Source organism: Colias eurytheme, chromosome 19 (assembly GCF_061535395.1).
Source record: "Colias eurytheme isolate Ceu_HAF_F1 chromosome 19, ilColEury1 Martin Lab GWU primary, whole genome shotgun sequence".
Taxonomy (NCBI): domain Eukaryota; kingdom Metazoa; phylum Arthropoda; class Insecta; order Lepidoptera; family Pieridae; genus Colias; species Colias eurytheme.
The window spans coordinates 1,836,943-1,849,128 of NC_142998.1; the positions used below are offsets into that span (position 1 = coordinate 1,836,943).

The 12,186-nt window shown below is 34.7% G+C and overlaps 1 protein-coding gene across 6 annotated transcripts; it reads left to right on the top strand.

The window, feature by feature from the left end:
- Positions 1-2,606: 2,606 nt before the first annotated feature.
- On the top strand, positions 2,607-12,095 carry LOC149900004 (uncharacterized). Of its 6 annotated transcripts, none has more exons than XM_090113073.1 (9): positions 2,607-2,799; positions 3,037-3,851; positions 4,109-4,358; positions 4,689-4,827; positions 5,363-5,509; positions 5,902-5,981; positions 9,516-9,679; positions 11,199-11,402; positions 11,782-12,095. In XM_090113073.1, exons 1-9 carry the CDS (start codon positions 2,797-2,799, stop codon positions 12,002-12,004), a joined length of 2,025 nt encoding a protein of 674 aa, XP_089969199.1. In that variant the 5' UTR covers positions 2,607-2,796; the 3' UTR covers positions 12,005-12,095. The 6 variants fall into 6 exon arrangements, with proteins under 6 accessions (XP_089969199.1, XP_089969195.1, XP_089969196.1 ...); XM_090113074.1 differs by having other exon boundaries at positions 2,611-2,672; XM_090113069.1 differs by having other exon boundaries at positions 2,607-3,851.
- The last annotated feature ends 91 nt before the right edge of the window (positions 12,096-12,186 follow it).

Sequence of the window (12,186 nt, forward strand, 5' to 3'; positions counted from 1 at the left end):
ACCAGTGACAAAGTATTGGATTTAACATTTACAACTAAGGCGATTTTTTTATTGTTAAGAAAGATAAGAACTTTGGTTCCTATAGTTAGCTAGAAAATACTAAAACAAGATTTCATTATAATATATTTTAACATCTATCTTATAATATATATAAATTTCGTGTCACAATGTTTATCCTCAATGGACTCCTAAAAGGCTAAACCACTTAACCGATTATAATAAAATTCGCACGCCATGTGCAGTTCGATCCAACTTGAGAGATAGGATAGTTTAAACATGTAGGTACCACGGGCGAAGCCGGGGCGGACCACTAGTAATATATATAAAAATAACTCTAAAGTATAAAGGAGTTCAAACAAAGAGCCTACACCTTCCTGACAAACCAACTTCCACCTTAAAGCCTACGATCGTAATGTACCCAACGTTGTGATCATCATGGGCGGCGTCTACCACCGAGTGAGTCGCCTGCTCTATTGCGAGGGTTACTATAAAAAAAAATAATAATAAAAAACAAATAAAAATGAGTCCCTATTTTCCTTGGTCACGGGCCATGGCATCGCGCGTGAACGATGGATTGATTTCGATAAACCTTTTTTGTTGTATTTGTTTTTGTCTATTATAATAGTTGTCTAAAATAATAAAATTTGCAAATGTTTCCAGGCCATTATTTAACAAAATAAAAATTTTTGTGTAAATACTGGGTAACTATTTCATCTGAAAATTCAGAATCTTAAAATACATATATAAAACAATGTCACTATACACACTTAATTTGATTAGCCTTTTAATACTTAATATTACAAACATAATAAGTATCACATACAGCAAATAATATTTCATCTTCATCCATCATTAACAAAAATAATATAATTGTTCCATAGACAATAATCTAACATTTGGCATATGGCTTTTAGGTTAAAAATCTTGAAAATAAAAATAAAAAATTATACAAGCTTTGGCAGCCATTTTGAACAGACATATAATGAAATCTTGGTTAGTTTAATATTGTAAATGGTCCAGTTATGGATCATAGGTTTACACAAATTATTTATTTAATTTTTAAATACGCGTAACTTAATGCTTCGATTTGAAGTGACACTTATGAGAGCTGTGTACATTGTATGTTAAATTATTTATGATAGATAAGTAACTTCTATTTGATATCTTTACAGTTAAATTTTAATCGCTCTCGACAGTTTCAGATGTCGGTTCTGTATTAATAAACGGGATTTTTATCACATTTTGTTTTTTATTACATACTTACCACTTTCCCTTGTCCCATTCTTCTATATTTTAGATAATAGCTGCAATCCATCGAATATACATATTATTTATTATTATTTTTCAATCTTAAATATGAGAGAATGCAATAGGTAGAGATTGTCTAATCTAAAAATGAACGCTCCTCCACTGTGTTTACGCTCACATTCAAAGTACGTGTATAGACGCAATACACACAAATTGGTCTGCCTCATTGGTCGTTCAGTCCTCCAGTCCAATCCATGCCCGAACGACAGGACCAGTTGGCCAACTAGTGCATAAATGACGCGATGCACGACAGAACGGACGTGTCATTCCGTACATAGCGCGCTCTCCCCGCCATACAATGCTAGGCACCTGAACTGATCGCCCGATTAGTTGACAAATCAGTGCGCGAGAGTCAAAGTTTGCAGTAGAATCGCCGCGCGCACACATATAAAGTGGTTCAATAATTATTTGTCCTCACACATTGAAACAATTAAGTTAAGTGGAGGGGCGTTCATTTTTAGATTAGACAATCTCTACCTACTTATTGAGTTCTAGGTCATCAAAATATTCGATATAAACATGATATAAACAGTTAATATGTATGGTACTCCATAGCATCGTCTTATTGTTCCTACTTAGTTTCCCCCTTTATTATTGATAGATATGTATTTGTATTTTTCGCATGCCAAGGAAGATTCTCTACAATGTATGATTCATTGCGATACGTGGAATGCAGTGGAATGTTAAAATATGCAGGCCTCGAGTCATTTGAATGAGGTCTAATTTCGATCACAAGGTGATCCTGGCGCACCGCATGACCATTTAAACTTTACTGCCCCTTTATTACTTTACTCTTTGCTTTACTGACATAAGACATTTTGATTACCGAAAAGAACTATTGATTCTGGGAATTGGGATAGCTATTTGACTCAAAAGTCATTTGACTCAAAAATTGACTCAAAAGTTTAAGTAAAAATACTTTAATTATTATGTAAAACTACTAGTAAAAATTTAGTTTGTCAGATTTATAAGTCCCTTTGAACAGATTTAAAAAAAAAAAAAAAATAAAGCTTTTATTAATTCCTTTACTTATATCTAATTACAAATTTTGTTGTTAGTGTGGTTACTGGTTAGTATTATTATATATTGAACAGATTTACAACATTATAATATTTTTCTTTTTATAGGACATTTAATAAAATTTGAGATTAATTTACTCACAATTTACTTAAGATTTATAGATAATATAAAATTACCAATAGACTCGATTCTAGAATATAAATAATTATAATATCTGTAAAATCATCCATGTTAAAAGTTAAAAGTTCCAAAGACAAGCGTCACTGACTAATGTCAAAATTTGACTGTCATTCTGTTTGTTGGACACTGGACGCTGAAAATGGAATTGAATCGTGAAAAATACAGCAAGAGAAAATAATTTATATACCTACTTTAAAACTAACTTTGCATTTAATGTTAATTGATTTACTTACTTAGGGACTAAAACGTTTAAACGTGTGAAAATGGAAGCTGGTCTCGGAGTACACTATGGTCATCGCTTTCAACTCATTTCTTTTTTATATCATTAGTTTACTTACGTTTAAACATTAATTATAAATAGTCACTATTCATTGTATTCAGATAAGTTTAATTATTTTTTGGCTAGGTTTTTGTAAGTTAGTCATCATGAGTATTCAAGTTTGTAGGGACACAACAGACGCTGTGGCCTTGTATTTGCCGCAACGTTTGTATTTAAAGCCTTATGCGAAAATAAACATTTCTATCCAGCTTCCCCCCCACAAGGTACACGGAAAGTCCATTTCCAATTGGGAACTAATGGAAAAATTACGAAAAATGATCCAACCTGATGGTTTCTCTATGTTAAAAGTGTCTAAACATAGTTCTGAAGTGATACGGTTCGATGCTGAGTTAGAAAATCGTCCAAAGTTAGAGAGAGTGTTATCACGATTGGAGGATAGGATAATACAGTTGAACGATTACCCTGATCCACTGAAAGTGCGTGTTTGTGAAGCGAAATCGGATTTCCCAAGTCGACATGCGTGGGACTCGTTCTTTCGTGACGCAACCGATATGGACGAAATGAAACCAGGCGAGAGACCGGACACAATACACATAGCTAACCTTCCAATTCCTTGGTTTGTCCATGAACGCGATAGGGATGAAGATGCAGTGCCATCTGAAAGTTTGTTCAAAAAGATCTTCGAAAAGTATGGAGCGATACGGCAAGTTGATATTCCTATAGCAGATCCATACAGAATGCAGATGAAAGAGGCTATGAGAGGCATTTCTACACCAGTGCAAGATAGCGCGTTGTTTTTCGAAGCCTACATCCAATTTAGTGAATATGTAAGCTTTGTGAGGTGCATGGATGCTTTACGAGGCAAAAAGATTGTGCGCAAGAATAATGAGCTGACTGAATGGTGTAGCATTCAGGTAGACTTTGACAAAACAAAGCATATGACTGACGCAGCTGTGAAGAGACGCTCCATAGTGAGGGAACGCTTGGCCGCAAGGCAGAGAGCTAAGGATGAGGAAGAGAGGCAAGAAAAAGAAAGGAAAGCAAAGCAAGAGGCTAAAGAAAGGTATATTACTTTGTACAATGAAATACCAGATTCATGTCGTTCTTATGTTTGTTTTATGATAAAGTATTGTCAAATAAATTAATCTTTTAAATTATACAACCATTGACTATATAACTTTACTATCTACAAGCTTTTACATTCGTATAAGATTAGATTTCATACTAATAATTAATAAAAAATAAAATTAACTGGTTTGTTTTAATTTGGCTCAAAATTAGCTAGTTCACATTTCTATGAACAAAGACCTTTCCTTGCAGAACTAAGGAAAGAGTTTCACGTATAATTTTTCATTATTTAAGACAAAAGATTGAGCAAAAGGAGCGTGACAAACTGGAGAAAATGCGGGAGCGGGAAGAGAGAAGGAAAAAGAAGCAGCTGGCGAAACTTATGGAGAGAAAAGATGTGGACGTTAATAAGAAAGTTTCAGAAGAACAGAAGAAATTGCTCAAAATACAGAAGAAATTGCAAGCAATCAGATTGATTGAAGAACTGTTTCAGAGGATTGAGGTATGGTTATTTGTTATTAAATTTCTTTGACATGCTGATATTGTGGCAATAGAGGAGTTACTTAAATGCTGTGTTTTTTGCATTTCTAGTTTTAACAAATTAATGTTAAGTTAAAGATATTTAACAAATTTACGTATGTATGTATTTTTTGCCATGTAATTAAAAAATTTTACGGATAGACAGATGGTAGATGTTTCAGTAGCTTGTTGAGATATATTTACATTAACAGTGTAATCAGTTATGAATATTAATTTCTAAAAGAAGGTTTTTCTACAAAATCTTTTTCACCAAGTATCAAATATTACTAAAAATAAATAAACAAAATTGCAGCTACGTCCAGAGCTGCAACGTAACGGTCGCTCGCACGCCGGCGAGCGGGCGGCTAGAGCACGTCTCGTGGATAAGATGCGACGGACACATGAAAGGATGATGGACGAACAGAGGGAACAACTGCGGCATGCTTTTGATGGTGATTATAATTTATATATATATAATAGTTATATAACCATAGTGTTGCCAGCTTCTGAAATGAAATGAAAGAAATTCTGCATTGGTAAAAAGAAGCATAAATATCTTCTAAACATATTATTTGTATTAATATGCTGTAATAAAATTGTTCTGTAGCATGGTGAAAAAAAAGAAAAACAAACGCAGATGCAGTAGTAGAACTTTGAATAGTTAACTCAAAACAATGTGATATTACAACTTTATGTAAGCAGAAAACAAAATTTTTGTCAATACTAAAAAAATTTACTTTTTTTTTATTATTGTACGATAAATAATACGATACGTAATACTCTCGAAAATATTTGTTTCTCATCAGGGTCAACCAGGATGTGTGTCCAATAAATATTGTTATTTATTAATATATACTTCTCTTTTAAATGTTAATAAAAACCCAACAGAGAATTAATTGAATGTGTTCACATTGATGATCTTATAAAACAACCCACAATATTTTTAGGTATGTGATAATTATGAACTTTTTTTTATTTATTTACCAGGTCGTATAATAATACGGTCTGCGCTGGAAACAAAGAAACCCAGAAGGAATTCAATCAGTTCAATATCATCTGATGATTTGGACGAGAAAAGAGTTAAAACTGAGAAATTGTCCACGCCAGAGCGAGAGAGCGAATATAAGAATGCAGGTTGGTTTCTATAAATTGTAGTACGATAAACAAGAAAAGTTACAATCACGGTCGGAAATTGTCCGGAACTAAACTCTGCCTATACATGTATTGGACAGAGTTTTCTAATGAGAAATACAATAGACTTTGAACTGGCTAATGACTTGATAATAATTATAAAAAATCGTTCATATTTATTACCTTACACTATTGAGCTATCTATATTTTTATGTATAAAGCCTTATAAGGTGTAATAACCTTATAAGACGTGTTGTAGTACATGAACATTGAACATGTATGTACTTATACGGGAAAGAAAAATTTACAGGCCGAATTGAGAACCTCCGCCTTTTTTTGAAGTCGGTTAAAAAAAAGTCTAATTAAAATAATAGTAAATTGAATATTGTGTCCAGTTTCAGGCATGTACGCGCCGAACCCGTACAGCTACGGGTACCCGTTCGCGTGCCCGCCCGCCTACCCCTTCCCACAAAGTATGAGTATCTTTATTATTTCTACATGTCATCAGTATTTTTCCGTATTATTTCTTTTTTTCTATAATACTTATTATGTTTAGAACAAAATATGTACTGAAAACCCATGATATAATATGTAAAAAGGTAGATAGTTGAATTTATATTTTTGGTTTTATGGCATTCAAATGCTTTATAAAGCATCCGCCCCGGAATGGCGCGAAAGGATGCGGGTTCGAGTCCCGCCTCGTGATCGAATTTTTTATATTCTTTATAAATTTATAAGGCAGATAGTACTTATTAGCTTTCTGAAAGTGGCACGTCGCTCAGCCGTTAACTGCTCGAGCAGTCCGTGTATGGCCGGGCTTATTTCTTATGCAGAATTTACTAAAAGATTTGAATTTAAATATTACATTCTTTTTATTTATATTTTTCTACTAGTAATTACTATAATCCATACTAATATTATAAATGCGAAAGTAACTCTGTCTGTCTGTCTGTCTGTTACTCAATCACGCCTAAACTACTGAACCAATTTGCATGAAATTTGGTATGGAGATATTTTGATACCCGAGAAAGGACATAGGCTACCTTTTATTGCGAAATATGTACCACGGCCGAAGCCGGGGCGGGCCACTATATAAAAATAATTTTGATTTTCGTACATGTCAATCATTAGTTGTCAATCCTGTCAAATACGTTTGAATACGGTCAAAATATTGTTTGACATTCATGCGTTCAAAAATGTATTTTGTGTAAAATAATTAAAAAGTAAAAAGGGTGAATAAACTATTGTCTGTATTTTTTTTAAATCAATTATTGAAAAGTGCAATTAAAGCAGATACATAAAAATTCCTCAAATATTTGTGTTTACGCGTGCTTTCAGAAATTGATAAGGTATTTTCGGTGAGGAAACTAACCAAGAAGGATAGTTCGATTAATTATTTAAAAAAAAAATCTTTAAAAATGTAAAAATTCTGACAACTATTTGTCGCGATTTCGTCGACTGCTTCAACAATATTGCGTTGAAATAATATTATAACGTTAAAATTGAAACGGAGGCCCTGGCTCATTCGATTGAACCAAGCTAAATTGCGTTTTGAAGAATGAAGATTACATCCATTTACGCGATGCAATTAGCACAGAGAAGAAGATGCAGAAAATAATATTTATTGGGCTATTTAGGTGCTTAGGTGCTATTTTACCGGCGACATACACAGGTAGCCCAAGTCATACGCATGAATATGCGCAAGATGCAATGACATATGTTCGTCATTATGGTCGGCCTGGTATTCATTACATTTAAATGAAATCCAAAATGGATGGAAATTATTCTACTGCTGCGTCCCGGACAATTATCAAGTGATCGGCTCGACATTACCACACGTGTTTTCAAGCAATGAGTTACATTAAAGCAACACATCTTTCGGATTATTCAATGATGGATGTATTCAATCGATCCAGACCGACATTATGTTGTAATCACGAATATGATTGATGGACCGTGTGGCACCATCAACCGCCAATCAACATGCATGGTTGACAGCGAGTGTTCCAAAAGGAATCCACGAAAATTTACTGTAGAAACTATCACAGGCAACAAGATGATAGTGGTAGAACTATCATAACTAAAGTGAAAGGAAACGATTTCGTGGTCGACACCAGTTAAAGAATGAAAAGAGTTAATCCGAATGCATCCCAGGCTGCAAAACGTAAACTACGATTCTTATAATTCGATAATTTTTCTCTGGCACGTGTATGAAGTAATCAAGTATCTAATTATTGTTTTTTTTTTTATTCTTTTTCCTATACCTATATGTTATTCATCGAAATAAAATGCTGTTATATATCTTTATTTATTTTGTATCATTGTATTCCATTCATCAAAGCCTAAATTAGTTCCAAGCCCAAAGGTAACACGACATTCATTGACTGGGCGGTACGAAGTTCGCCGGGCCAGCTAGAAAAAATTAAAATTAAAAAAAAATTCAATAAAAATGTAAAAAATTAAAATTATTTGTTGCGATTTCGTCGACTGCGTCAACAATATTGCGTAGCTATAAACAAGTTAAATTGCGTTTTGAAGATTGCATCCATTTACGCCATGCAATTAGCACAGAAGAAGATGCAGAAAATGTTGGTCTATTGATTATTAATTTACCGGCGACATACACAGGTAGCCCAAGTGAATATGTGCAAGATGCAATGACATAATAATATGTTCGTCATTATGGTCGGCAAGATCTATTCATTACATTTATATGTTATCCGAAATGGATGGAAATTATTCAACTGTTGCTTCCCGGACAAAAATATCAAGTGATCGGCACGTCATCACCACACGTGTTTTCAAGAAAAAAATCCGATCACTGCTGAGTTACATTAAAGGAACACATCTTTGGGATTATTCAATGATGGATGTATTCAATCGAATGACGAAAATCTGGCTTGCAGCATACACACATTTTAATTTGGTTAGTCGAAAGAATAAAATATATGAGTGTGCGGGGATTGCTAATCCTAAAACCGATCCAGACCGACATGACGTTGTTATCACGAATATGATTCATGGACCGTGTGAAACCATCAACCAACAAACACCATGCGTGGTTGACAGCGAGTGTACCAAAAGGTATCCACGAAAATTGATGGCAAAGACCATCACAAGCAACGATGGTTACCCACTGTATCAGCGTCGATCGCCTAATGATAATGGTAGAATTATTATCACAACTAAAGTGAAACGAAACGATGGCGTGGTCGATAACAGTTAAAGAATGAAAAGAGTTAATCCATGCTGCACAGCTTATTAAAATTCAAAGTACATATTATAAATGCGAAAGTTTGTGAGGATGTGTGTGTGTTTGTTACTCTTTCACGCAAATACTACAGAACCGATTACACATAAAGAGGGCAACTTGGATTAACACATAGGATAGGTTTTATCCCGGAAATCCAACGACAACGGGAACTATGCGGGTTTTTCTTTGAAAACGCGGGCGAAGCCGCGGGTAGAAAGCTAGTTCGACTATATAAGCAAAAACTGCTCTTTGATATTGCATGGTAGGTAGTTACTGTGTGACATATTCAATTGGTATCACATTGTAATTGTGATTATGTTTGTGTGTGTGCATGTAATTAAAGATATAATAAATACAGGGTTAATTATAAAACACCAGCAACCTCGCAGGACAAGATAGTTAACATCATAAGTAGCAACATTTAATTTTGTTCTACGACTTTTGAAAATTTGTTAGATTTTATTTTCATACAAAAATAAATATTCATTTAATTTTTCGTTTGAATATAATAAACTCTACGCGCATCCAAAAATTACGTAAATTTTATTCAATTTTTAAGCAAAATATACCTAAAATTAATGCACCATCACCATAAATATGGAATCTTTATGGTTTTTTGGGCCGTCTGGCAGAAATCGCTTACAGCGATTAGACCGCCCTCTGTACATATTGTAACTTGTATCCTGTATTTTTGTGTGCAATAACGAATTTTTTATTGATTCATTCAAAGCAAAATAAAAAGGACGGCGTATATAATGTGTTCCAGGCTCCATGTACTACCCCCCGATGCGCGGCGGGTACTACGGGTGCGAGGGGTACACGCGGCGCGGGAGGGGGGGCCGGGGGAGGGGGGGCGCGAGGGGGAGGGGGAGGGGCCTGCCGCACTTCGACGGGCCCACAGCCACGCAGCAGTACTATCAGTTAGTGTTGTGTACTTATATATTTATTTATTTATTTAACACTTTATTGTGCAATAAACCAGGTACATAAAATAACAATTTACATACTTATATACTTATATCTATACTAATACTAGCTGTGCCCCGCGGTTTTACCCGCATTGCTTCGCTCATGTTGGTCTTAGCGTGATGATATATAGCCTACTAGCTTTCCATCCGCAGCTTCGCCCGCGTAGTCAAAGAAAAACCCGCATAGTTCCCGTTCCTGTGGGATTTCCGGGATAATAAGTAAAAAGTAGCCTATGTCCTTTGAATGAATGAATGAATGAATGAATGAATGAATGAATGAATGAATTCTTTATTGCACACACCAGTTGAAAGAAATAACATAAAATACGATACAAACAAATTGCACAATGGGTGACCTTTCTCGGGTATCAAAATATCTCTATACCAAATTTCATGCAAATTGGTTCAGTAGTTAAGACGTGATTGAGTAACAGACAGAGTTACTTTCGCATTTATAATATTATAGTCCTTTCCACCTAAGATGATTTCTGTGACACATCGATTTTTGACACGTATAGAGATGTCGGTTACTGAAATCATATCAATTGTTTCCGATAATCGATAATATTCTATATGGAAATGAAATCGATTTGAATATAGTACCAAAATTAGTTTTTTCGGCATTTCGCCAACAATTAACTAAGGAAACTTAGCAAACAACAGCAACAAAAAGTCAACAATAACAATTAGTAACAATAACAGAATACCACGTAAAGTATCAATATAAAAATGCAACTTGTATACAAAGCTGACGCACTCGTACAGACGATTGACTCGATTGACAAACGATCACAAGATGGGCGCCGATTATATGATTTTCCAACTCTATGATTTTTCAACGATCCATTTCATGTACACGAATTGCGTAGGTATTATATTTTTGTGTTATTTTATATATTAGTGTCACAGGAATCATCCTAGGTGAAAAGGACTATAGTATGGATAGCCTTCCTCGCTAAACAAACAAACTCTTCAGCTTTATAACATTAAGTATTGATTGTAAAGCTGAGCTTGTTTGTTTGTTTGAACGCGCTAATCTCGGGAACTACTGGTCCGATTTGATATAGGCTATATATCGTCACGCAATGCGGGTAAAATCGCGGCACAGCTAGTGTTAAAATAAAGAACACAGTCAGACGTGAAACTTCTTTGGCAAGATTCAAAGATACAAAAACCGTCGCCTTGAAGTGACGGAATTGCCATGACGCGACTTTGAAATTTTACTCTCATGGCGCCTAAAGAAGTTTCACTTCAAAAAAGGATATTCAACATTTTTTTTTATAGCTCTTTCAACAGCGATATTATAAGAAATGTAAATTTTTTCGAACTAAGACAAGTTGTTCATCACTCATTCAGATTTTCTTATTCATATATTAAATAAGATGTTTGGTCCTTCGAGTTTACGAATATACATATGTATTTGATTTAATCGTCTTATTTGTGTTATAAATGTACTTATTTTGTACTGCAGGTACTTTAAAAAGCTGAACGACGCAGAAAACCGTAACGAGCACGACGATCGTGGTCGTTCACGGTCACGGTCACGGTCACGTCGCCGATCGTACTCACGGTCACGGTCACGGTCACGCCGGCGGTCATATACAAGGTCACGCTCGCGGAGTCGACGCTCGAGGAGTCGTAGTCGACGATCACGGTCGCGGAGTCGAAGATCTAGGTAATGAATAGCATAGAATAGAATTCATTTATTCGTGGTTAAAAAAATTAATGTTGATCCTTATATATTATCTGGGCTAGTTCTTAAATTTATTTTATTTCAAAGGTGTATGGTTTTGAATGGGTATGGTTATTAAAAATATTATATAGTTAACAATAATTCTGACAAAGATTTTTTATTTTAATTTTTTATCCGTCAACAACGCCCTCACTAAACCAAACAAAGATTGTACATATGCTTATAAATATTATGTTCGTGTTACATAGCATATAATAATAATATCCACACTAGAAAAAAATACTTAAGGTTACTTACCTCTGCGCCAACGGTATCTTTCTACTTTAATATTTTGTTTAAATATTATTTTTTTGTCATTCAGGTCCCATCGCAGTCGCACACCATCCAGATCGAGGCGCTCTAGGTCCCACTCGAGGCGGAGGTCCAAAACCAAAACTAAGTCAAAGTCCAAACATAGGACTCCCTCCCCGAAACGGGATAAGGGGAAAAGTGGGGAGAGAACACTAGCCTCTCCCGAAAAAAGATCTAGGAGATCTAAAAGTTGGTCCATGCCTAAAGAAGGGGAACCTAGGAGATCCTGGTAGAAGATAAGAGAGGACTTAGGAGATCCTGGTAGATAAGAGAAGAGAATATTTAGATATAAAAATGTTGTGAAATAAATATTTTATAATTCGTTGGTGTTGTTTTTTTTTACCTAGTTTTAATAAAATGCTAATTATAATAAGCGGAATTCCAAACAAGTATCAACCGAAAAATAATTTCAAAT

Excerpts from the sequence above, each read along its gene's own strand:
- LOC149900004 (XM_090113069.1), top strand. The coding sequence starts at position 2,935 with ATGAGTATTCAAGTTTGTAGGGACACAACAGACGCTGTGGCCTTGTAT. Across the intron at positions 9,680-11,198 it reads GCCACGCAGCAGTACTATCA|GTACTTTAAAAAGCTGAACG; the intron begins GTTAGTGTTGTG and ends TTTGTACTGCAG. Across the intron at positions 11,403-11,781 it reads TCGCGGAGTCGAAGATCTAG|GTCCCATCGCAGTCGCACAC; the intron begins GTAATGAATAGC and ends TTTGTCATTCAG.